Source organism: Bos javanicus, chromosome 10 (assembly GCF_032452875.1).
Source record: "Bos javanicus breed banteng chromosome 10, ARS-OSU_banteng_1.0, whole genome shotgun sequence".
Lineage (NCBI taxonomy): Eukaryota > Metazoa > Chordata > Mammalia > Artiodactyla > Bovidae > Bos > Bos javanicus.
Window position 1 is genome coordinate 71,078,368 of NC_083877.1, and position 27,777 is coordinate 71,106,144.

The window sequence follows — 27,777 nt, forward strand, 5'->3', positions numbered from 1 at the left end:
TCTTTCTGGTCGGGGATGTGAATACATTGTCTGATCATCTGCAGTGCACTCTCTGGTGCTCAGCGGTCACTGTAGCTTCTCCAGCAAGGTCACCTGCCCACAGCTCTGAACTATGAGAGTCATCAAGACCCAACCACATCTGCTTTCTCTACTTTTTTTTTTTTTTTCCACGAAAGTAGAGTAGGGTGGGTGGGGCATTTAAGTATGACTCGAAATTGCTCATGGGGTAAATCCAGACTCTTAGCCTGGGCTGCGGCTTCTCCGCACCAGCCCTCCTCTGCGCTTTCACTCCCTGTGGCTCCTCCCTGGACTCCGTGCCTGTGTTCTCCACATCTTCCCGACACAGATGTAGCTCTCCTCCTCTGCCTTTCCAGCTCACCAAGGGTCAATTCATAGTCCACCTTTTTTTCCCCTTTCAACCCCATCTCTCTTTAAAAATTAAAAGTCTACTGCAGTTATACATGAATATGCTCTCATCATAAATGTGTGTATATATGTGTGTGTATATATATACACACACATATATATATCTCTCTCTCACAGAAAGTATGTTTCCATTCTTGCCTATTCCCCATCCCTGTCATCTCTCAGAGTTAGGAAATTACTGTGTATTTTTCCAGGCCTTTTGCTATGTATTTACATGTAAATTATTTAGGTTTTTGTGTAATATCATTTTAAAAAGACATTATGGGACATGTTATACACATTTTTCTTTGAGTTGCTTTTTTTCAGTTGACAATATAACTTAGAAATTTTTCTAGGATGATACACATAATTGTGACTTAAAAAAGACTGTGCAATGATTAAAATTCTGCAGTGCTTTTATGGTAAAAATTCAAATTTGAAAGGATATGAAGTGAAAGGTAGTTCTCCAGTCCCCTCTCTTTATTTTGGAGGTTACTGCTGATAACATTTCTTACATGTATTTATAAGTGCTTTAAAATATGCAATCGTGTAGTATGTAGTATATACATCACATAGCATCTTGAGCTTTTTTTTTCATGTCTACGTGCATAGATGCCTCGTTCTTTTTAGTGAGTGTGTTAGATTCTCTTATGTGAGTATACTATAATTTAGTCAGCCATCTCTCTATCAGTAAACTTATTTGATCTTTTCTGTTTGGAAATCTCTGACCCTCCTAGCTCATGTTAAGTTACTCCCCATTTGTTATTAATTTATTCAACACAATAAACATTATCCAAGTGCCTTCTGTCTTCCTGGTGCTGCGTGGAGCACTAGGGCCACCACGTTGCTTAATGCAGAGTCCCTCCCTCCCGCTTTTAGTTATCCTGGTCTAACTTGAAGACACACTGCTGAGGAACTTAGACTGTGACAAGAGCTGCAATAGGTAGATATGCCTTAGCATATGTATTATTAATTCTACTTGAGGATGGTAAAGGAGAAATTGCAGTCAAACCCTAGAGGATGAGTAAGAAATCTTCTAGGTGGCAAGGAAGAGAAGGTCATTCCTGTAGGGGTTAACAATACCGGTATGGGTTGGCAGGAAAGAGCAGGTGATGTGCAAAGCATGGTCAAGAGCCAGTGTGATTGGAGCAAATGCTGGGGCGTAGGGTGGCTGGGTGGTACTGTTTGTTCAGCAGTGGGTCATAGGAAACATTCAACGTGTGACTAGAAGGACATGTGCTCTCTGCTCAGCTGGCCCCCCAGACCCTCTTGGGCTTGTCCTCTATGTCCTGCGGACGTTGTCTCCAGCCGTCAGCTCCTTTTGACATTGCCTTCAGTACATGGGGCTCTTTGGTGAATTGGTCTGTCTTGAAATATATATATATATATATATATATATATATATATATATATATATATATATTCAGTTTTGTATTCTTAACTCTGTTATGTCTTCTTTTGGCAGAGTTTAATCAGTCAAGAAATAAAACAGAATTCAGCTATGGCCCCAAGGAAGAGAGGTGGACGGGGGATTTCATTCATCTTCTGCTGTTTCCGAAACAATGATCACCCAGAAATCACATATCGGCTGCGAAATGATAGCAACTTTGCGCTTCAGACCATGGAGCCTGCGTTACCCATGCCCCCTGTGGAGGAGCTGGATGTCATGTTCAGTGAACTCGTGGTGAGTCTCAGTCTTCATCCCAGGGGTGGTTGGGAGCCGGAGGAAGGGGAGAGGATGTGGACAGTTTGGTTGGACACAGTCTTGCCTTATCTTTGGTGAAACAGCCCCCGTCTGTGCCCCTACTGTCAGCACTGAGCCTGTAGAGGAGAAAGGAAAGGGTAGCATCACTACCTCAGAGGGTTTGCTGGTGCTTAAATGAAGAGATTTAGATCTTTAGTTCTTCAAATATGCAGCCCTACTGCTTCCTAAGTTGCCCTTTCTAGTTCCTCCTGTCCCAGCCTGAGTGCTTGTATGCACAAATATTTCCTTCATCTGACACCTCCTGGGATTCCCTCATGCTTCCTGCCACTCCCAGTGTGTAGTATTAGTGTCTTTTAAAAAGTTAGTCACACTGTCTCTCATGTCCTTGATCCTTGGATGAAAGACATTATTACTTAAGTAGAGTATCATTATTTAGCCTAATGATAGGATTGCAATAATAACTGTTGTGGGAAACTTTTTATAGATGCTATCATATTTTAAAATCCACTATACTGAAGTGAGAGATGTATCTATGTAGGGCCCACTCATCAAGAGATATAGGTGTTCTCTGCAACTTAGCTTCTCAAGCATCTGCAAAGTAGTGTTTCTTTCCAGTCTGCATTTCAGAGGATATTATGGTATGGTCAAGGGCACTGGCATGGACATTAGGAAGACTTTGGCTCACATTACTGCTCTGACTTTATTATCTGTATCAGTAGGGAAAAAGCTTATGACTTTTCTGAGCCTATATTCTGGAAAGTGGAAGGGAAAAAACACTTGCTAGGTTTGATGTAACATTTAAATGAGAATCACACAGAGTGGGAATGGCCCAGTGCCTGCCCCTTCCTAGGTACTCAATGAATATTACGTGAGACTCTATCCTTCTTTGATCGCATCTGACATTTTGTAATGGAGTTAGTTCTAATCAGACCATTTATATTGTTCAGCAGATACTAGGGACCGCTATCTTTTTACATGTCTTACGTCGTAGGCTGTGTCACCGCCCTCCAGGGATAGCAACTGAACTCTTGTGGCACTCCAGCTTTGATGAACCAAAATTCACCTATAAGCTTCTCTTATGAGATAAACCAAGAAGGGCGAGTATTAATACTATGAAACTGATATTTGAGTTCTGGCCTCCTGAGTGGATTAATGAGCTGATTACCAAACTTGGTTGGTAAAAGAAAGAGGTGATGCCTGGCAGCATGTTTACAGTTGAGGATGTTGAATATTTTGGAGTGTTTCAGGAATCTCTGCTGCTGAGTCACTTCAGTCGTGTCCGACTCTGTGCGACCCCATAGATGGCAGCCCACCAGGCTCCACCGTCCCTGGGATTCTTCAGGCAAGAACATTGGAGTGGGTTGCCATTTCCTTCTCCAATGCATAAAAGTGAAAAGTGAAAGTGAAGTCGCTCAGTCATGTCTGACTCTTAGCGACCCCATGGACTGCAGCCCACCAGGCTCCTCTGTCCATGAGATTTTCCAGGCAAGAGTATTGGAGTGGGGTGCCATTGCCTTCTCCATCAAGAATCTCTACCCTCTCCCATTTCCACTGCACACAGAACTCTGTTTTACATATTAGTGAGGAGGTTCAAAATGGAAAATTAGAACCTGCTCCCAAATCGCTGCCAGTTTCCATAGTTTAATTGAGAGGTATAATGCACCACGGCAAGAAGCACACACACCTCTGCATAGGTTGTGTGTGACTGTTGTGGGATATAGGACATGATGGATGAGGAAGGTGGTCAGGGAAGACCTCTTGGCAGAGGTGAATGGTCAGGAGGGATTGAAAGTGAAAAGAGTAGTGGAAGGGTTTAGCGTTAATGGGTGTCTTGGTCATCTGCAGCTGGTTTATCCTGTGATAGCAAAACCTCAGTGGCCTCTCTATCATTGATGCTGCATGTCTGCTGTGGATCAGCTGTGGTTCTGCACTGTGCCATTGTCTACTCAAGATCAAGGCTCAGGCCTGGTGGCAGAGGAAAGAGAGACATGGTGAACTTCTCAGGCTCTAAGCTTATGCTTGGAAATGACACGTGTCACTTCAGTACATGTTCCTTTGGCCTACACAGATCACATTACCACTCCCGAATTCACAGGGGCAAGGACATGTCATCCTTCTGTAGGGACTGGCACCACAAATCACATGGCCGAGCCTGAGGTCATTGGGATGGGTGGAGGGACACCGTCCTTTCCCAGGGATGGGCAGTGAATCATGTATCATGATGGCTGTCATGAAAGGCAATAATGATGCATTGATGGTCTTGGCATTATTTCCCAGTTGAAGTATTTTAAAACCAAAGTCAACCAAAGGAGACAGATGTTGCTGATAGACAAAGGCCTCCTCAGTGGTAGAGAAGCTGGTGGACAGAGCTAGTCCCCGCGGAGCACCCACCTCCGTGGTCCTTTCAATTATATCTGTCAGCCTCCCCAAATGAGACCCAAGCCAGAGCCTGTGTGGTGGCAGCTCCATGTACATCTTGAAGACAGCTCATTGTTCTGTATTCATAAGGGAGAAAATTCCACTCTCAGCCTTATTGATGTCTTTATTCTGTGTGAAAATTGCCTACAGCTGTTAGTTGTTAAAAAACCAATGCCAAACCAGAACTTTAAGCCAAAACCATTGGAAAACAAATTATCCTGAGGTTTGTATCTGTCCTGGCGAGTGATGGATGGATTTTTGTCTACTCTTGACTTCAGGGACTTAGCCCACAAATCCATCCAACTGCCAAAGGTGTCCTGGGGCAAGGAAGGTGGGCTCAGAGCCACTGGGAACCTCTGCCCAGGTTCTCTTGAGTAGTTGCAGGAGCAGTTCTGCCTATGTCCGTGCACAGAAGAGGATGGCCACGTGGGGAGGTGGAGCATGCTGCAATGTAGGGTAAATTCCTTTGAGATGGTTTCTGTTGGAATTTGGGTTTATTTCCTTGCCTGTAAAATGCCATAGATGGGGATAATGCCATCTTTCTGATGTGTTGTTGCACAGATTAAAGAAGACAACTTTTTTTTTTAAAAAAGAGACTGCTGCCTGTTCATGGGTGCTTCATACCCCACATCCTAGTATAGCAAGAAGGATGGAAGATAATTCAGGTATGTTCTAGGCACATCACCCCAGGCAAATATCCCAGGTTTTTCTTTTTTTTGAAAGCTGATGTGCCTGCTGTGCACGCGCCAGTGTTGGTCCTAACTTGCAGGCCATTCTGCCTCTGTCTGATGGAAAGCATCTCACCAGAGCCTGTCATTGTGAGCTAGTTTCCTTTGCATCTTCTGATGAGTCACTCATTTGATGTATTTAAAAGTGATACCAAAAAGGTTGCTTTCAGAATTGCTTACAGCAACCTTATCATCTCATAAATAAAGCAAGCCTGGATGGGAGGTCGACCAAATGAATCTTTAAAGAATGTGGGCCCTGAGCAGTGCCTCATACTCTTAACAGTGTATAGTCAAGCTGCAAGAGCATTCCAGTTTCAGGATATAGTGGTTTCTGGAGGTCTCAGGCCCATACTCTGTGCACACACTCCCCACCTCCCACCCCATTTTTAATAACAGCTTTGTGGAGGTACAATTGACATACCATATATTGGGTTGGCCAAAAAGTTCGTTTCGGTTTTTCCGTAAGATCTTAGAGAAAAACCCGAATGAACTTTTTGGTGAGCTCAGTAATTCACCTGTGTAAAGTGTATAATTCACTGACTTTTGGTATATTCACAAAATAATGCCCCCATCAGTACATTTTAGGACATTTTCTCACCCCTAAAGCGACTCCCTTACCCATTAGTCATTACTTGTCACTTCCGCTCAACCCTAGTATCCCCAGGGAGCCACTAATCTACTCGGTTTCTATGACTTTGCCTGTTCTGGTCATTTTCTGTAAATAGAATCATATATTATGTGGTCCTTTGTGACTGGTTCCTTTCACTTAGTATAATCTTTTCAAGGTTTATCCAAGTTGTAACATGTATCAATACTTCATTTCTTGTTATTGTTGAACAATACTCTGTTGTATGGACATACCACATTTTGTTTATCCATTCATTGTTGATGAACAGTTGGGTTGTTGCCAGTCTTCAGCTTTTATGAGTATTGCTGCTCTAAACTTTAATTTGCAAGTTTTTTTGGTGTGGAAATATAGTTTCAGTTCTTAATAGGTGTATACCTGAGAGTGAGATTTCTGAGTCATGTATAACACTGTGTATAACTTTTGAGGAACTTCCAAACTGTTTTCCAAGTGGACTACACTGCACCATTTTACATTTCCACCAGCAGTGTGTGAGAGTTCTAAGTTTTCTTCACCTTCACCAATTCTTGCTGTTTTCTACTTCCTTCCGATTGACCAGCTGATTTTGAAGCTGTTCTGTTGCTTCTGAAGAGCTGAGGACGGGTAGCCTGGGAACGTGTGTGTGCATTTCTGTGAATTGCCAAATAGAAATAGTCTTCCTGCCAACAATTTTGAAATTATTTGGGATGTTTAAAAATAAAATATTGAGAATCAGTGTTATCTCCCTAACCATGTATTTTATGTCTTTGAGCATCAATCCTTTTTCCATATTACTGCCCCCATTTCCCCCAGTTCTCTACTTCTGCTTTGTCCTGTGTCTCAGTCACAAATCAAGAATGTAACCAATCTGAGACTCAGCACTCTTCCCAGAAAATAAGATTCAGCTAAAGTCTTGTCTTTTCGACAGGGTTTTTAGGTCTTAGATTATCCCCACCAGCATGTTTGAAGAGTGGTAGGGGGCATAGCACTGTACGCAGTCTTTGTCCATGTAACTTTTTCTGTCTTAGCATTAGCAGTGGAAGATTTCCTTTGGGATAAACAGAAGAATGTGTTATTAATTGACAGATAAATTCCTTTAGGGGTGTGTGTGTGTGTGTATGTATGTGTGCGCATGTGTGTTAATTGCCTGCTCTGTGCCAGGCCCTGAGGCCACTGGTCCTTCTTGACTTTGTGGGGGCTGAAGGTCCAGCAGGGGAAACAGGCAACAGAAGACGCTCTCTTATCCATTGTGACTGAGGGCTCTGAGAGGGGCCGCTCCAGCAGGACATTTTCTTGACGAAGAACCTTTATTCCCCCTTTTTTCACAAGGTGAGAGTTGACTCACAGGTTCCATTTCCATGACCCTTGGCTCTCTTTCTGGGAAGTAACATTCTCGGCTTTCCTTCCAACCCTTCTTTGGAAAATTCGTAGCTTTGTTTCTCTCCCTTAAGCGAATTCTCTGCAACTTAACCTGCTTTCAGAAAGCACACGTTCTGTGACCCTTGGTGCTATAAATTTCATAGGATTGAACCCCCTTGGGGAGTTCTGAAATTGTCCGGTTATTTCCATGACTGGTGGCTATGTGTCTAACTCAGCATTGAAATCCCAGCAAGCCCACGTCTGCAGATGAAAGTTGGGCTCTCCAACCCAGCTTTCAGGAACAAAAAGGGAGGTGTTTTTTGATCTCCCATCTGCTTGAGCTCTTAACCTAGCTGTTACTTAATTCCATTCTTGTTGGGGAACAAGGATGCTGCTTACTGACACCTACCCCCAAGCCTCACTGGCTTGGAAGGATCTTGGAAGCATTCCTGGAGGAAGTGATATTTAATGTAAGACTTGAAAAGAAGGAATTATGCAGGCAAAGAGGAGAGGAAAGTGTGTTACAGACAGTGAAAATAGCATGTATAGGGCTGTGAGGTGAGAGAGAATACGTGGAAGACTCAAGAAATTGAAAGTTCAGCTTAGATGGTGCGTGAAATAAGAGCCTGGGTGGATTGGGGTTCTGAGAGCCAGGAAAAAGGGATGAAGAGAGACAGTTGTGTTATTTTATATTCTCAGATTCTTATTTGAACTAAAGGACAGTACCCCTGCTTTCTTACAGGTTTTCTCAATGCAATACACTAAAGTACATCAAAACATTTTGCTATCTGGTTATATTTACAAAAATAACCCTTGTTCATTGCAGTCTCTGTGAGGTGTCAGTAAGTTTTAGCAAAATGTGTCATGTCTCCTTGGGTAGATTTTGAATATGTTTTCCTTTGAGTCCAACTGTTGAGGTGAGATGGCTTGTTTTAATGCATATCTCCTGTGGCTACTTGACTTTTGAAATGGAAAGAGAATTTACTATAGCCCCCTTCTGGTTTTCTGTTCTAATACATGACTCCTGGATGTACCAAGAGTTGATGGGCTGAGGGTATCCCGCAGAATATTTCACAGCAGCGGTTATATTAGAAATGACATCTCCTCATAGATTCCCTCAGTTCTCTTGCCTTGTGAAACATCAGAATATACATCTGCTTTTCCTGGGTGAGGTTTTATTAATAGATGAGAAACCAAGTTTATGATAAGTCTGGTCATGATTTTCGAAGTATCCTTGGAATCAGTTAACTGACCAGAGGAAAACTTTCCTTTCTAAGAGAGTACATCATTGTGATAGATAGTTGGAAGTAATAAGCAATATAGACCCAAGTTTTCCTAATCCTGACTTGTTACCAATTCTATTTATACTGTTTTCTGTTAACCTGCCTTCTTTCAGATTCAGTATTTAGTCTTCCATTTATTTGACCAATGTGTCTAATATTCTGGGATAATTTGTTATACAGTGCTATGTGTGTGTATGTGGGTGCTCAGTCATATCTGACTCTGTGACCCCATGAACTATAGCCCTCCAGGCTCCTCTGTCCACAAAATTTTCCAGGCAAGAATACTAGATTGGGTTGCCATTTCCTACTCTACGGGATCTTTCCAACCCAGGGATTGAACCCGTGTCTCCTGCATTGGCAGGTGGATTCTTTACCACTAGAGCCATCTATCCTAAAACCTGTGCATTTCACCATTCTCAATAAAAATGGTGCAAGTGTTTCTCTCAACTTAATACTCCACCACTTGGAGGTAGTGGAAATGTGAGGGGGTGTTTCTAGGTGCTGCAATTACTGAATGGTGCTACTGGAGTTTGTGGCCCATCCCAAGTGGCAGTGTTCCCTCTCCCCACTGGGAGTTACTGGGTGACCCATTGTCAGGGTGAGGTTCTTCCTGTGTAATTCATTTCCAATCCCAACTCTATCTGTGGGTTGGGGGTGGGTGGCATGGCAGTCTGACTTAAATAACTCTACTTTTAGTTTGCCAAAAGTCACTTTTTGGAATTCCCATTTTGGTGTATTTACATTCTATCTTTAGATCTTTAGATAGAAAAGGTTATGTTGGATACAAGTGGAAAACTGTCTTTAGATAGCCAATAAACAGTTGTTGCTTTTTTTTTTTAAGAACTGATATCCAAAAGTGGATTTCCAAAAGTGCTATTAAAAAAGTTTAGTTGTGTAGTATCATTTAAGTGTTATGCCTTCCAGGAAATATAAAAAACATTTGAAAGAAACTAATTAAGAAATTCATTAATGATCACCATTTATATAATTGAGGATTGTCAACAAAAGTTAATACCTCAACAGGAAGATAGTGTTGGTGGATAATGAGAAGATTTGTATGCGCATAAATATAATCACTTACTATAGGTCAGTTTTATTGTTATGAGGTCCTGAGGACACTCTCAACATTAGTAACCAGCATAGACTTTGAGAAATGAAGATAGTAAGACAGAGAGGATTTAGTTGACGTATCAGAATTAGATGAATTCACAGTTGAGGCAAACGGTGCCAGATGAATTCCCTTGGGAACATACATCAGTAAACTCTTCATTTTTCATTATGTTCTAAAGTCACTTTGGTATGAAAAGAGCTACAGGAATCCAGGTTAGTCTTATGATATACCAGTGTACAGATTTTGCTCTTTTTGTTGTTATTCACTTGCTCAGTCATGTCCAACTCTTCATGACCCCATGGACTGCAGCACACCAGGTTTCCCTGTCCTTCACTATCTCCCGGAGTTTGCTTAAACTCATTTCTATTGAGTTGATGGTGACATCCAACCATCTTATCCTCTGTTGCCCACTTCTCCTGCCTTCAGTCTTTCCCAGCATCAGGGTCTTTTCCAGTGAGTCAGTTCCTCGCATCAGGTGGCCAAAGTATTGGAGCTTCAACTTCAGCATCAGTCCTTCCAATGAATATTCAGGACTGATTTCCTTCAGGATTGACTGGTTGGATCTCCTTGCAGTCCAAGGGACTCTCAAGAGTCTTCTCCAACACCACAGTTCAAAAGCATCAATTCTTTAGCACTCAGCTTTCTTTATGGTCCAACTCTCACATCCATACATGACTACTGGGAAAACCATAGCTTTGACTATATGTACCTTTGTGCATATAGTTTGCAAAGTACTGTCTCTGCCTTTTAGGTTGGTCATAGCTTTTCTTCAAAGAAGCAAGTGTCTTTTAATTTCATGGATGGAGTCACCATCTGCAGTGATTTTGGAGTCCAAAAAAATAAAGTCTCTCATTGTTTCCATCGTTCCCCTGTCTATTTGCCATGAAGTGATGGGACCAGATGCCATGATCTTAGTTTTTTGAATGTTGAGATTTAAGCCAGTTTGGGAAGTCATAGTTTTCATATGTTGTTTCTTAATTGGAGTGTAAACCTTATACATTAATTGGAGTCCCCAACTTTTTTGGCACCAGGGACCAGTTTCAGGGAAGACAATTTTTCCACAGATTGGGTGGGGGGTGGAGGGTGGGATGGTTTGGGGATGATTCAAGTACATTACATATATTGTGCACTTTATTATTATTACATCAGCTCTACTTCAGATCATCAGACTTTAGATCCTGGAGATTGGGGATCTCTGGTGTAAAGAATTGCTTGGTAATTAAGAACTCAGACTGCACAAAGACTTCAAAGCTATATCTGGAATAGTCTTAAAGTGTTCAGTTGTCTGAAAGCCAAAAATCTAATGAAGGAATTGATATCAAAATTGTTCAATTGCCATGAGTTTAAAAATTCTTTTCAATTGACAAACTTATAAAACTCAAAAGAGAAAATTCTGTTCATGTAAAGGACATGGTTAATTGACAGAGAAGAAAAAAATAGAGTAGATATTCCCTTGATACTGTGGTATTTTTGAAGAAATTAACTTGATGAGTTCATAAAGAAATGTTGGAACAGTATGAGAATGTGCAGTATATCACAAAAGGAAGTGGGAATGTAAATGGGCTTAAATGGGTTCAGTGCTAAAATTGCTGTGGGATAGATGTGAACTATTGCCAGTATATAGTCAATTTAAAGATGAGCAAAAAATGATTCTAAATCTAGAACTTTATAAACAAATTATTTAGGGCCTGAGAAGAACTGATGGTTTGTGATATGGGGCATGTTGATATAGGGGGTTTTGCTTGCTTATATATGCTGTGCTTTTGAATTGAACTTTGCAATACATCCAGAAATCTAGTAGGATTGGCAGTAGATCTTCATTTCAATGGACAGTATACATTTCTTTGAGGTCCTGTCTGCTTAGAGATAGTGAGATGGTCAAGATGGTCTTCAAAGTTTTCGTCTTGTCTTCTGATTCACTAAACAAATACAGAAAAGCTTAAGATAAAACCATAAACCATTTTATTCCTTCTAGTCCTAAATGTATATTTTATCTCATCAAGACCATTCCAAATGTCCTTTTATTCAAGTTGTTAAATTTACATTTTTTACTCCATGTTAGGTATTTTGTTATCAATCCATTTATTTCTGGGTGCTTCTTAATTTAGAGCAGGGACTGAAATGCAGATGGGGGCTCAGGGAGAGATGGAGGAAAAAATCATGAAAACTTTATTTTAATACAAATTCTGCAAAACCATCTCTGAACTAATAATGTTATTGAGAAAATGGTTATGAGTCCCCTTGGCCTTGATGATTTTCATTACCCTGAGTCTTAAAGAGATGTTGAGAGGTATGTATCTACTTAGCTTTTGGCTTCAATTTAAAATCTGATTATTTAACTTAATCCTCAGGCTGCCATGTGTGAATTACACAGTCAGCAAACTGTGCTACTTGCCAACTCTTTACATGTCCCCATCCAGACCAGTATAGGTTTTAAAGACAGGGAGGATAATTTGATCTCCATAAGTGGTATGGTTTAGGTAAGCTTTCAAGTGTAATTTTGAAAATGTGTTTCAGTAATGGCTAGAACAATCTGGTAGTTTGTACAAATAAATGTACTCAAGGATATATATTGATACACTGGGAGTCGTTTAAATACCATTTGCTCTCATAAAACATATGTCACACACCCTGCGGGAGGTGAGTGCCCAATATATGGATCATGAATTGCAATTCTAAACTGTCCTCAACTCTTTTTATCTGCTAGGCTTGAAGTCCCCCGCTTTTCCAGATGCAGTTCCTCTGGAATTTCAAAGTGTTTCTTGATTTGTGTTGTAGGAGCTCAGTACCAGTTACATCTTTTAGTTACGATTTTCTGGCTCATGGATGAAGGGAGGAAGAAAAAAAAAAAAAATATATATATATATATAAAAAATATATATTTTAGAAAACCAAATTCCTAAAAAAGTTGGAATTTTCCACCTCTTGTCTAATGTTAACTAAATCCACTGGAAACATCCTACAGCTGCTAGCTGTTTATTTCATTATACAATGTAATATTTAAGAACTAAACTGAACCAAATGAAGGTTATTTGGAATGTATACTTGCGTTGTTTTCAGGAAAGATGGACATTTCTTGGGTATAGAAGAAAAAAGCAAGTCCTTTGCCATCTTTTAAACAATCAATTTAGTTTATTCACCTATGGACACTCATGTTAAATCCCTGTGAGCATGCACCTCTACAACGTCAGAGAGCAGAAGGGCACAGGCATCGAATCTGGCATTTTCACTCAAGATCCCCAGGGCCTCGAGCAGTGCCTGGTCCCGAGTCCATGGTCAGTAAATGCTTGTGGCCTGGATGAATAACTCACTACTGAAGGTTTATACATGATATGCTCAGGAAGATTTGAATAAATGTATGTGTGCATGCATGAATTAATGATGGCTGAATCATCCAACAGTTGGATTCCTATTCTGAATTATTCTTGAAGTAGTTGTGATAGGTTTGGGCTGGTTCCTGTACTCTTCCTGCGTCCATGTCCACCTTTTGTCAGTCTCTCTACTCTTCTTCATTTGGATGTCAGTTACCATGGGAGCACTGAAGGGTAGCAGGTTAAAAGGCTGAGGGTGTTGTTGTTATTCAGTCGTGTCCAACTCTTTATGACCCCATGAACTGCAGCACTCCAGGTTTCCCTGTCCTTCAGTATCTCCCTGAGTTTGCTCAAACTCAGGTCCATTGAGTCGGTGATGCCATCCAAGCATCTCATCCTCTGTCATCCCCTTCTCCTCCTGCCTTCAATCTTTCCCAGCATTAGGGTCTTTTCCAGTGAGTCTGTTCTTCGCATCAGGTGGCCAAAGTATTGGAGCTTCAGCATTCTTGTCTAAGAAATATTTTCCGTCCTTGGCAGTCTCTCCACCCTATATTACATGGTAGAATAAGTAAATAGCTGCAGTGTGGGAGGAGACTCATTGTGCTAGATATCTTTTGACCCAGCTAAAACTTAGAAGTGCTGGCTGAGCTGCTTAGCAAGTCTAAGCAGGTCGGGAGAGGCCTGGGGGAGAGCAGTGCTGGTGTCACTGAAGAGGGACGCGTGTGTAACTTGGCTTCACACTTGCCCACAGGACCTTTCTTACCTCTTACTCTAGAAGCTGACTTGGTGTCTCAGGAGACAAAGTCCCTCCATTTAATCAGGAAAACACTGCTTAGAAATCCTCTCAATTAAGCCTTGTCAACAGAAGTTGTACTAGATTATAAATATAAAAATTGGACATTTGCATGGCTGGATTGCTCTTGGGAGTTGATTTCAGCATATATTTAGAATAAGGTGATTTCCTTTAGATTATTGGAAAACTGCTGGTGATGCAGACTAATAATGAAGTTTCTACTTGAAATAACACAAAGAAGCCAAATAAGAAGCCTACAGGTTTTGCAGCAGACTTTTTTCTAGCAAACTGGATATAGTTTGCATTGCCTGCTATTCAGAGTAGGAAAGGAAATAGTGTAAAACAATTAACCGTGGGTTGTAAGAAACTAAAAATTATTTCTATTAGCCTTTGCTTGTGGGGTTTCTCAGTTGTTATTTTTATGTGTCGAATGAAAACACATCTGTCAGACACAGAGAACATTATTGTGTAGGTGATGGTGAGTCATATTGTGGTATTTTCTGTAATGACTAAGAACGTTGGCAGAAATCTCACAGGCTGAAAACCTTTAAGGTTTATTCTCTGTGTGTACACATCTCTTTGGGGACTTAACACTCCCTGTTGTTTTCCATTTATGTCTGTCTTGACTGGTTAGGGACAGGTAATAATTCACTGAACGCTCCTCTATTTAAACCAACAAAGGGCTTATCTAACTTTCAGGTTTCCAACCACCCCTAAGAAAATAAAATACTGTTCTCAAGGTCATGGTGGTTAAATTTTAAGAGCTGTGATGGCATTTCATGACTCGTGGATGTGGTGGCTATTTGCTGTGGGAAGGATGGATGTTCATAAATTTAATGAATTACTGCAGCTGAAAGGTACATTTTCTCCATACATTTATAGAAGTCTAATTTTGCTGCTGTGAAAGTGCCACCCTTCAGTCCTCTGTCCGCTTTGTCTGGCCCTTTCCGCTTTATGTGGTACTTATCACTGTGTCATGTGACTTAAGGCCTGGCCATTTGTCCCTCCAAGAGGGTTTGTCTTGTATGTGGTAGTGTTGAGTTGTGGGGTGGGAGATGAGGTTAGACGTGGGAGATGAGGGTGGATGAGGGAGAGGGCTAAATCCAGAGAAGGCACCGCTGCTGTTGGGTTTGTGTGAGGTGAACCGGGGGGTTGCTGCCTGCTGGACATGTGGGAGACTTTTGGTGGGTGGGATCAGGATGGGTAACTTGGGCCTGTTTGCTATGGGTAAATACCTGGTGTTTTTAATATGAAGAAGAAAAGTTACCCTTGTGTGAATAATATAGTGTTAAAAAATACTGTGAGCTCTGTGCATTGAGTCAAATGGATGATTACCTTGTCAAGGACCATTTAAAAACCAAAGCCAAACAACCCCAAAACAGAAACATACACAAAGCAGTGGGTTGATTGGCAGGGTAACCCCAAGGACCTGTCTGTCTTAGCTCTCCCTCTCTCCGTGTTTTTAATCTCTGTTTCCCCGAGCATTCAACACGTGTCTTCCTACTTCTCTGTGATACAGAGTTAGCTTAACTCATCAGAAATAGGAATCCTGAATTCCTTCATTAGAGATTTCTGTTAGCTGAAAACTCACTTGTTGTTGGCTCACTGAAATCTATTGACTTGGTAGATGTTCAAAAAATAAGTCCTTTAAATATAGCATTGAAGGTGTTATAAATAATTCCATATTTTAGCCTCACTCACATCTCTGAAAAGAGCTTTTCAACTCATTCAAAACCCTTATTGTATATTATTTCAAAATTCCTTCCTTTGCTTTATCTAGTGAATCAATCCATTTCCTTAGATTTATTTGCGCTATGCCAATTGTTTTCTGATTTATATAGATTTTTCTATAGAGTTGCCTGCTTACTCTAGAATGTAGAACTGGTGGGGTTTCTTTGTGCAGAATCTTTCCAAGTGGGGTTTATAACATGCTTTGTGAGAGATGAAGCCAGAACTTTAGTTCCCACAGCTGGACCTCCTTCAGCATTCTTTTCTTCTTAATAAAAAAAAAATGTCTAATTATTATGTTTTCTCCAAGCTAATAAAAATATAGGAAATAAGTGTTTTATAAAGATATGAAAAACATAATTGGTATCTTCCCACAGAAGAAAAGCCTTTGTTGGTTTCCATTTTTAAGAAACTTGCACTTTCTGTGGAGAAAAATGATGCTTGGTGCAGATGTTTCTTTCTTTACCATTCACTAAATCATTTTCCTTTAACTTTTAAAGCCCTATCCAAGAAGGAATAATATGGAAAAAAAAAATTCTTTGGCCAATGAAAGGAGCTAGGCCATCTCAGTCTAAGGTATAGTAACAGGAACTAAATTTATTCTATTTATCTTTGGATTAATTGCCAGCCCTCAAAACAATATCTGACATAGCCAGATTGCAAAAATTGGGGGTGGGGAGAGTAAGGTGAGAGGTTAGAAGGTGATCTAGAAGCAACCGGGATGTTTCTTGGGGTTGTGCTAAATACATTTGTTTGTTAATCTTAGTGAAAAAGATTGAGGGGAAGAGGAAATGAAAAGGGGGGGGGTGACAAAGGATGAGAGGGTTGGATGGCATCACTGACTCGATGGACTTGAGTTTGAGCAAACTCCGGGAGATAGTGAAGGAGGTGAAGCCTACATGGAGTGCTGTAGTCCGTGGGGTCGCAAATAGTTGGATAGGACTTAGCAATTGAACAAGTGAAAAACTTGACTATTAACCCACAGAAGGCCAGTACTCTTCTCTAGATCACTACTCAGGAGAAACAAAAAACACTGAAAAGTTTCTTCAGAACTTAAATTGTTATATTAACCTATCACCTAATTTAATCTTAAGGGACATTGGGGGAAACATTGCCCAACTCTTGGTCTAAATGGAATGCATACTACTGGAGCCTACATAATTTTCAAGGGAAGGACAAGAATATTTCATGGAAGTGATCATGGTTTCAAACAGAAACTGCATTTAAGTTGTAACATTTCTCAGATTGAACCACTTAAAGAGGTTCACTTTTTCCCTTTCCTACCTCTTCATACATTTTCCCCCAATGTTTCTTTTCTAAATAGATTCCTTGTTTTAGTTAACTGTTCAACCAGAATGATCTTTCCTTACTATGTACACACGGCCCTGTTTTCTCTATTCTGAAATTTTTTGTTTTCCTGGGGCTCCATCAACCAGGCTTGATTTTTGTTTTTTAAGAACTTTATTGAGATATAACTTACATGCTATAGAATTGACCCCTTGTAAGTATACAGTTCAATGCATTTTAGTAAATTTATATAGTTTTGCAGTCATTACCACAATCCAGCTCTAGAATAATTTCATCACCATATCTCCTCTTGGGTCCATTTGCAGTTAATCTCTGTTCCTGCCTCTAGCCCCAAGCAACCACTGATCTCCTTTCTACTTCTATAGGTTGACTTTTTTTTCTTTAAAAATTCATGTAAAGAGATACTATATGAGATGCTGTGATCCTAATTGTTTTGTTTTCCATGATTGCCTCTTTGAGTATTTGAATTATCAAAATGAAAAATCTCTTATAATATTACTTGGAAGTAATTTTGAAGAAACTAATGTATGAGATGATTTCAAATTAGCTTATACTCTGTTCTTTTTCCTCCTTTCGTCAATTGTGCTTTCATTCCCCAGCTTGCCTAGCAGTGTATCTAAATGAGTGCAGGTAGCTGAAAAAGAAAGTAGCCAAATCAGTCCATCCCTTTTGTAACCAAAGAAGGACCCCAGGAGTAGTGTCTGTGAAATAGAGTATCGATTCAGACATAGGAGGTAAAGCTAAAGCTGAAGTGAAGTGAAATCGTTCAGTCGTGTCTGACTCTTTGTGACCCCATGGACAGTAGCCTGCACCAGGCTTCTCCGTCCACGGGATTTTCTAGGCAAGAGTACTGGAGTGGGTTGCAGCTTCCATAAGAAACCATAGAGTTTTGTTTTGTTTTATCTGCAGCTTGCAAAGATTTCTTACAGAAAATAAAAAGCACTAACTTTAATAAAAGAAAAAATATTATGAAGTTGTATTGCATAAAAAACACTTAGTGATCAAAATAGACTTAACAAAATGAAAAGGCACAGGTGAGGCAAAATACTAGCAGTACATACCTCTGCCAAAGGACATGTTTTGCAACAATAATAAGACAGGCAACTCATAAGTGGGCAAAAGATTTGAATAAATATATCAAAAAAGAATATGTGTGAATGTCATGTGAACTTGTCAAAAGGCATACTCAGCATCAGGTGTCATCAGGAAAATGCAAATTACAACTGCATTGAGGTACCACTTCACATAAGTTGTGCTGTCACTTCAGTGGTATCTGACTCTATGTGACCCCGAGGACTATAGCCCACCAGGCTCCTCTGTCCATGGGATTCTCCAGGCAAGAATACTGGAGTGAGTAACCATTCCCTTCTTCAGGGGATCTTCCTGACTCAGGAATCTAACCTGCATCTCTTATGTCTCCTGGGTTTGCAAGCAGGTTCTTTACCACTTGCAGCACCTGGAAAGCCCTGCTGCTGCTGCTGCTGCTGCTAAGGCACTTCAGTCGTCTCCGACTCTATGCAACCCCATAGACAGCAGCCCACCAGGCTCCGCCGTCCCTGGGATTCTCCAGGCAAGAACACTGGAGTGGGTTGCCATTTCCTTCTCCAATGCATGAAAGTGAAAAGTGAAAGTGAAGTCGCTCAGTCGTGTCTGACTCTTAGCGACCCCATGGACTGCAGCCCACCAGGCTCCTCCATCCATGGGATTTTCCAGGCAAGAGTACTGGTGTGGGTTGCCATTGCCTTCTCCATGGAAAGCCCTAGGATGACTAAAATTTTAAAGATATAGTACCAAATGTTTGTGAGGATGTGGAGTAACCCAAACTGCTATATGTTGCTGGTGGGAGAGTAAAATGGTACAACCAGTTTCTGAAGGTTGAAGTGCAAAAAACTTCAATGTATACCTTTGCCAAAACACGAAAATTGTTTACTCTGCGTACATGGGTGCTAAGTCGCTTCCGACTCTTTGCAACCCTATGGACTGTAGCCCACCAGGCTAAAATCTCTTATGTCTCCTGCACTGGCAGGCAAGTTCTTTACCATTAGTGCCACCATCTTACTGCAAAAAAAAAAAAAAAGGAAGGGAGGATGGGTTTGAATTATTGAAATGCATTGATCTTTGCTATGTCCCATAATAACCCCTCTCCCTCCTTTTCAGATACCCACCTGCCCTCACCTTAGTTTTTTCTTCAGTCCAACTATATATCAGATATTGTTTTGGGTCCTGGCAACTAATGCAAAGATAAACAGAACAAATTTCATTCCTGCTGTCTGGAGATGAGTCTAGGAAGGGAGTCAGACATGCCAATGTGATTGTGATTAATGCAAGTGTGATAACTGCGGCAATGTGATTAATGCCAAAAGGTTAGTAGGAGAGCAGAGAGGGGTACCCCCACCCCCCAAGGTAAGTCAGGTAGGCTGCCTGGGGGACAACTGATCCCTTGTAAAAGCTTAGATAACTTGTAAAAGCTTAGATACCTTGTAAAAGCCAGAATACTGAAGTGGATAACCTTTCCCTTCTCTAGGGGGATCTTCCCAATCCAGGGATCGAACCCAGGTCTCCCGCATTGCAGGCGGATTCTTTACCAGCTGAGCCACAAGGGAAGCTCAAGAATACTGTAGGGTAGCCTTTCCCTTCTCCAGAGGATCTTCCGACCCAGGAATCTAGCCAGGGTCGCCTACATTGCAGGCAGATTCTTTACCAACTGAGCTATCAGGGAAACCCCCAAAGCTTAGATAAATGGGACTCATTCTTAGACATGGTGGGAAGGGCTGTTTGGAAAAAGGTTTCAGAAACGGGCAACTTGTGATCCCAAGTGCTGAAAGTTGGCTGCTGGGGGAGGAGGAGGAGGAGGTGAGGTGGGGCAAGTCAGCAAAGGCCGTATCATGAAGGGCCCTACCTACCAGCTAAGGAATTTGGACTTTATCCTGAGAAGAAGAGGAATTGTTGAAGCCTTCTATCATCTTGTCTTCCTAACTGGAATCTAAATTCCATGCGATTGGGGTCTGTTATTCATCTTTGCGTCCTTTGTAATGTCTGGCCATGGTCCTGGAATGGGTAGGACATGGAGTAGGTGTTGATTGATCTCTAAGGCTGTGTGATAGTCTCTTCCAATCTTGCAGGCTTGTTTCAAGCCATATTATTAAACCAGAGTGAGTCAGAGCAAAGAAACTTTTGGAATGGAGGGGTGGGGGGTCTCATTACACTCTGGGCATTGTGCCTAGGCACTCCCAATTATTATTTAATCTATGTCACCCCTCCTCGCTCAGATTTGCCATTGACCTCTGATTGCTCTTATGATAAAGACCAACGTTCACAGTGGCCTGCCTGCAAGGCTGCTGTTTACTGTCTGTGATGCTTTTGACCTATTTAATTTTTATTCATTTCTCAGGTCTCACCTCAATCACAGCCTTCCCTGCCCCATGACTCCCCGTAGCAAATGGGCTCTGGCAGCTCAACTCTGTGTGCTCGTCCCTGGGATCCTGTGATTCTTTGATTTCTATTCTACCCCTTCAAGCATATGAGCTCTGTGATACCTTTCTATTCCCTGCACCTAAAATGCCTAAATTTAGTGGATGCTTGAATTTTACGTAATCCATAACAGCCAGACCTGGAACTCAGGGGTATCTGACAACAAAGTCTCCCTCTTTGTGTAAATAGACACTCAGCAGGCCCAGTGGGCCGCCAGTGCAGCTCAAGGGTGCGTTTTTCCTACTGACGTCAGTGTCATGGTTCTCCCCACCTGTTGAATGATCAACAGAATGAACAGGCTAGTGGTTAAGGACATGGGATCTGGAACCAGACAGTCTAACCTCAAGTTCCTCCTCCACCATTTACTAGCTGTGTTACCTTGAACAGGCTATTGAATCTGTCTGATTCAGTTTCCTGGAAAGTGGGATACTGCTACCCACTTTATAGGATTATTGTGAGGATAAACTAAATTAATCCATAAAAACATTGCTACTAAGCACACAGAAAGTGCTCAGTAATTGTTATGCTATGCTGTGCTAAGTCACTTCAGTCGTGTCCGACTCTGTGCGACCCCATAGACGGCAGCCCACCAGGCTTCCCCGTCCTTGGGATTCTCCAGGCAAGAACACTGGAGTGGGTTGCCATTTCCTTCTCCAATGCACGAAAGTGAAAAGTGAAAGTGAAGTCGCTCAGTCGTGTCTGAATTGTTAGCTGTTACCATTACCACTATCCATGTATTCCTTCCTGTAGTCTTACTGTAATCCTACATTACATCCAGAGGGCCTGTGTGTGTGCATGCTCAGTTGTGTCTTACTCTGTGTGACCCCATGGACTGTAGCCCGCCAGGCTCCTCTGTCCATGGGATTTCCCAGGCAAGAATACCCGAGTGGGTTGCCCTTTCCTCCTCTAGGGGATCCACCCGACCCAGGGATCAAACCTGCATCTCCTGCATTGGCAGGCAAATTCTTTACCCGGTGAGTCACCTGGGAAGCCTAGAGGGCCTATAGCAATTTTTAATTATTTTATGGAAATTCTCTCCTTGCATGAAGCCATCTGCTCTGAAGTTCTAATTCAACCATGTCTTCTCAATTCAAAATTGGTCATTTGTGTCTCAGCAGAAGTTTTCTAACTCTAACAGCAAAATATAGTAATATTAATACTTTTTGCTGTGAATTTCGAGGTTTTTAGGATTCACATGTTTCTTCACACCTCTGCTCAGATAGGAAAAACAGTAATGCAGTGTAGTAAAGGATACAATATTAATAGCACTGTTCTCTCACAAATCAGGGCTTCCCATGTAGCTCAGCTGGTAAAGAATCCACCTGCAATGTAGGAGATCCCAATCTGATTACTAGGTCAGGCAGATCCCCTGGAAAAGGGATAGGTTACCCACCCCAGTATTCTTGAGTTTCTGTTGTGGCTCAGCTGGTAAAGAATCCACCTCCAATGTGGGAGACCTGGGTTCAATCCCTGGTTTGGGAAGATTCCCCTGGAGAAGGGAATGGCTACCCACTCTTGTATTCTGGCCTGCTGAATTCCATGGATTGTATGGAGTCTCAAAGAGTCAGACATGACTGAGCGAGTTTCACTTTCACTTTTCTCTCACAAATTACAACCCTTTTCCCCAAACTAAGCACCATATTATTGAGCTATTTGAATAACTGACCTGACTCCACAATCCCACCCCAAGAAAACCCTAATTGTTGGGAAGTGCTTTATGTCGCCATATCCCCCTATTCATCAGTAGATGAGAATAGGTATAACTTACAGGAAATTAAAAAAGGAAGAAAGGGGAAAAAATAATTATTTCACATATGTATATAACAGTTGCATAACAAAATTTTAACATTTTTAACATGTTCCCTTATAATGGAATTTTCTGTAAATATTTTTTATTCCTTCCTTGGTTTTACATTGTTGAAATTCTTAACTAGTTTCTAGTGGTTAGTGTCTGAGTGTGTGTTTTAGTGACTTAACCGCTTACCTTGCTCCTAAAAGAAAATAGCATCTTTTTTAAAGATGAGAGAACTAACCACAGTACATTTGCCCCTCCCTGTGCCAGGCGTTACTACCTGAGTTGATGTTGCAAATCCTCACAGAGCCCTGAAATGACAGGCCCATCCTGGAGATGGGGAAACAGAGGCTTAATGAGAATTTTCCCAGGCAGCCGGCATGTATCAGACCTTGTGTGTCTAGGCCCTGGAGGTGCAGGGGTTAACAAGATCAGGGCAAAAGGGATAACGAGAAATAAGCCTGGCAATTAAGTTGGGGTTATAAATGGAAGACTTCAAAAGACTGGCTGAGGGATGTATAATTAATTTTGCAGGCAGTGTGGAACTAATGACATTTTGTACTTCCTCCCACTTTCTCAGTCCTCAACACTGGGCAATCAGTGATGTAAGGAACCTTCCAGGTGATTCCATTGCTCACTCAAGTCTGAGGACCACTGGCTAACGCGTCAGTGGTCATGATGTAGCAAGGATCGGAAGGGTGAGAAGGAACTGGGGGAGGCTGGTGCCAGAGCCAAGGCAGAGGTGATTAGGGCATAAGTTTGGGTGGCTTCACTGGAAACAAAACAAAGGGAAAATGTGAGCTTTTTCTCAAGGAAGTAATGATAGCACTTGATGATCCAGCAGAGGCAGAACTGTAAGATGGGAGCCCCACGAGTGGTAGAGCTGCATTATATGCCTCAGTTAGCTGAACCTTATTATTGTGCCTTAATTTATAGTAATTTAATATGTCTCACACCCATCAATCTCCCGCTCTTAACTAGATTCAACTTCCCTATAGGAATAAAATTGTACCAGGTGCTCAATACCAATAATAATGTTGACCATGGAATGAGTTATTAAATGCCAAGAACTGTTCCCTATGCACTTTATAGTCATTATCTCATTGTTGTTCATTAGTTATAGATGTTCATAAATTGCCTTCCCTCAGTGTTCAATCTAAGCTGCACACCACTATAAAATTAATGTTTCCAGACACTGATCTGAGAGACTGAGAGTCTGGGCTCAGGAGTCAGACAGCTCTAGGCTTAAACTCTAAGCCCCATCATTTACCAGGCATATATGGTCTTTGAGCAGGTTGCTTACCCAACCTTCTGCCAAAACTTCCCCCAGCTGTATTACAACAAGTATTATTAATACAAGGTGGGTGTGATCATGAGTGGAACTCAGGGTTATTATGAGAGCTAAACGAGAAAATGACTGCACAGTGCTTGACATTTGAAGTACTGAATAAATATTGGTGATACAGATGTCACTCCCTTTCTCAGAACCTTCACTGGCTCTTCTTGGTCAAGAAAATAAACTCCTTAATCTGGCCTTGAAGATTGTCCACAGAGTCACTCCTTACCTCCCAAAGCTTTTATCTGATGGTTCTTTGCATAAACCAGTGCTTCAGCTAAGCTGGTCAGTGTCCCCTAGATACTCTAATTCATTACCACATCCCAACCCGTGGTTTTCTTCTTCCGCTCGTCTCATCATGTCCCTCAGGGCCCATCCCAGTTGTCAGTGTTTGTAGGGCCATCCTTACCAGTCCTTCATCTGTAAAAATGAGTAAATCCTTCCAAACTCTGGAGCTTTAAAGACCTTTAATGTTCAATGGACCCTCTGTAGCAGTACACATTGGCCCAGGACAACTCTGTCCGTGCCCAGCCAGCTTTCCCCCACCCTTCGGTAAGTGTAGGGCTGCACTGGGTGCCCAGCCCAAGGCCAGGGACCTGCTTTCTTAATGCTGGTAACAGACACTGGCACTTAGCAGCTTCTTGGCCTTTCCTAAGTTCATTTGAATATGTGTTGGCTTTGTTTTCTCACTCTGGTGATGCTGATAAAACTTCCCTTATAGGAATAACGGTTAATTTGTAAACTAATTATTATTATTTGTCTTCTCAGGATGAACTTGACCTCACAGACAAACACAGGGAAGCCATGTTTGCACTTCCAGCAGAGAAAAAATGGCAGATATACTGTAGCAAGAAAAAGGTAAGATATTCATGATGATTATGGTTAACTGGAAAATTATTATTGTTTTGATGCCCTTTGCGCTCCCATTTCACCACCAGACTTCAGGCAGTTCTTTATAATGTAAAAACCAGATTGAATGTGCCCAGTTGTGGCCTTAGCACTATATGTGGTAAAGGGCCGGCTCCTCGGATGTTGATTTTATCAACACTTCATTGTAACCCCCTCACCTCACACCATTACTCATAACCTTGTGTATGAGACCCCTAAATAACATCAGCTTACAGAAGGTTGACGTGTTTTTCCAAAACTTGCCCTTTACATGAAAGTTTGTATGTAGGCAGGTGAGGACCAGCATTGTGGTTTCACAGCTGCAGTTTTCCCCGCTCTCTGGGACTACCTTCGAACAACTTTCCATTTGGCCATCTCTAAGACGTGGCCTTGTCCTCGTGGTGTGAAGTGGCTGTCCATCCATTTCAGGTTCCAAACTGGGGCTGGAGGAAATGGGGAAGGCGCAGCTCCCCACCCCCGCTCTTAGGGCCACATCGGGAGTCCCAGACCTGAGTTCCTTCACATCCCACTGTTAGCTACATGGCCACACCCCCCTGCCAGGAATGCTGTCTTATTCTGGGTGGTCATCCGCATGTAAAAGCTGGGGATTCTGGTACCTTTGGAGGAGGAGAGAAAGGAATTCATGGGGTAGAGAAAGTGCTTAACTCTCTTCCCTAGCCTCCGTGGCACTAGGCACCACCCGTGGAATGTATCTCCCACAATAAAGCTCACCCTGCCATCTTTCAAACACGGTGGCACATTCTGCAACTGTTCTCTCACCCATTTTTGGAACCACTTGTGTTCATGGCCAGCTTTTGCCGCTTTCCTATCTGTTCTGGGGGAGACTTACATCAGGACAGGGAAGCAGAAAGGGCAGGGCTGGTTCCTAAGGGAAACGATACCTCTCCAACCAGAGTGGGTGCTGGATTACTCACCTCTGGAAGCAAAGAAACTGGAACAAGCTATAACAATCCAGTATCTTGAGAAGACACAGTATGAGCCAGGGAAACCTTTCCTTAGTGGATTAGGATGCATTTGAGGACCTCCGTTTGCCCCTATGGTTCCCACCCCCGCACCACGCTGCCTTTGTAATTGGCATGCCCCCTCCTGGGAGCGTCTCTCCAGCAGTGAACCTTCCTGTATTCCCCTCGTGCCAGGCTTTATAACCCTTGTAACGCCAGCATCTGATACCTGGAAGTGAAGGTATGATGAATGAACCACTGAGTTGTTGGGTTTATACCTACCTCTCAAACAAACTAAAGCACATTTGATTTTCCATGTGAGCTATTGTAATTGATAAAACTACATGTGGGATTTTGTTCCAGGGGTCTTTGCTGAGAGATGTGTCAACTGTAGCCTCTGAAGATAACTTCTGAGCCACTTAGATCATGTCAAGCATTAAGGGTTCCTAATGCAGTGGTAACCAGTAAGATGTGTTTGTGAATGAATGTGTCCTCTTCTTTCTCTCCGTGAACATCTTACCAATGGGAAGACCTCTCTTCTGTCAAACTGATGGGTCATCGCTCAGGAAAGAGATTTTAAATGGAAAAAATTTTTAATGAAAATTAAAATGTGCTGGGTTCTGATAGTAATAATGTTGAATGGTCTTGAAAACAAGAGAACTTTTCAGGCAGCTGCCTTCAAAACCTGGCCCCTACAACTGAGAAAGAAAAATCCTTAAGTGCCTGAGTACACAGAGGACATTGTCTATTTTGGCTCAAACGAGCGCAGATTTTTTTCTCAAAATTAGGAAACAACGTGAAGTGGGATTGAGAATATGCATTAGAGGAGAGGAAGGGGCAGGAGAATGGGAGCAGCTTACCGAAGGGAAAGTTTTCTTCTTTCCCAGATTTTATTACACCCTTGACGGCAATTGAAAGTTAATCATGGAAACTACTGCCCCTTAGATTAGAAACGGCAAGCCCTGGAGGATAGAAACGACCTCGGCCTCACAGCTGCTGCTCATTTTTCAATTTCCTGGCCTATCAAATCCTCTTTCAGACCTTGTCTCCTATGTGCGTGGTGGGGTTGGCTTTTTGTAGGCGAGTGGATGTAGATGTGGCCACTGGCCTCGGAATCCCATTTCCTGACGGATGGGTTATCCCTGCGAGTACCTGGTCCAATTGTGCAGATCTTTGGGAAAGCAGTTTTCCGGTTAGCCTCATTCCAGCAGCTTGGATTCCCTTTATGACTTAGCAATAGTGTGACTGAGTGGAAAAGCCATCTTAACTCTTTGGGGAATCCTGGGAGTTTATAGATCTGCCTCACTTTAAAATGGCTTGACTGAGGATTTTATTGATTAGAGCTTCTGAGACTGTTAAAACTATGCTGTGCTTTGGGTCTACAACTAACCTTTTGGGACCCTGTAATAAATAGAGAAATAACACAATAAGAGAACACAAAACCCTTTGGAAGAAAAGGGCCCGATGCTTGGCCCTCTTCAGAGAACCTTGCCTCCTTCAAAATGGGTTGCCCATTCTCAGAAAGGAGCCCACGGTGGCCATCCTTACCACCAAGAACAGACTGTTTTCCTTGGACCATCTCTTGGGTATAGCCTTTTCAAATAAGACTTGTCACCAGCAAGCCTGACCACATCCATTTCTCAGGCCAAGGGAAAGCTACACCCTCATGGCCCCTTCAGACTTTCCATCTTTCAAGATTAGAACTCAGAGCATCATAGATGTTCTCACACATAGTGAAGCCATAGAGTAAGGGTCCATGAGCGCCAACAGAAACAGAGCTGGGGAAAAGCAGGCTTTCTGCATAAAAGTGCACAGCAGTTGTGGAGACAGACGGCACTGGGAACTGAAGATGGGGCCTGGCCTTCCTCGGCCAAGTGGCTCTTTTCCATCCAATAGAGACTTGAGTCCCAGCGGTGGCTATCTGCTTATCAAGCTCTGTGTTCATTTCTCAAACAGCTTTATCCGAGTCCTCTGGTTGAAAACCCATTTCCAGAGCCAAAATGAAAGCTGCAAAAGTGTTCCTGGGGCTAAAAGAATTGGAAAGAAATTAATTGGAATTTTGCCTAATTAAGTAATCCGGGGGGAGAGCAAGAGATGGATGTTGCAGCCTTGTTGAAAGTCCAAACAAATCTGTAAAAATGACTAGAGTGGTTTGGTCAGCCGTGGTTTGTCGTATGCAGCAGTCCACTGTCAAATTTTTTTAACTTTTACGAAAGGTCCAAGGAAAGGCTCTGTTGGTGGAGCTGGGGGTATTTTCAAATAGGAAATGTTTGTGGTTCTTATCTTTAAAGGTAATTCCCTTTTTAGTTCCAATCACAACATGCTCTTTTGTTTAAATGAGGTTTTTCCCAGTCTTCGGCCAGAAACTGCATCTGTTAACAATCTTTTGGATTTTAAACTGAAGCTTTTTAAACAATGAACCATCTGACCACGAAAGGCATCTGGCCATGCTGTATTTGCTTATTGTTAACATGATTTTTAAACCCTGGGAAAAGTAAGGAGTAGGTCTTCAGAGAGGAGAAACTAAGATGGTATACACACTGTATTATGGCAACAGCAGTCTTACCAGCCCAGG

At 42.0% G+C, this 27,777-nt stretch overlaps 1 protein-coding gene across 3 annotated transcripts in view; it reads left to right on the forward strand.

Annotated features, from left to right (window-relative positions):
* Positions 1-27,777, forward strand: part of DAAM1 (dishevelled associated activator of morphogenesis 1) — a 182,409-nt gene that overhangs the window by 74,529 nt on the left and 80,103 nt on the right. For all 3 annotated transcript variants that reach the window (XR_009738759.1, XM_061429032.1, XM_061429033.1), the window contains exons 2-3: positions 1,871-2,089; positions 24,121-24,210. Coding sequence is in view for 2 of the 3 variants with exons in the window: in XM_061429032.1 (XP_061285016.1) it covers positions 1,907-2,089; positions 24,121-24,210 (273 nt within the window). In the remaining variant the exon portion in view is untranslated. The remainder of the gene's footprint in view (positions 1-1,870; positions 2,090-24,120; positions 24,211-27,777) is intronic.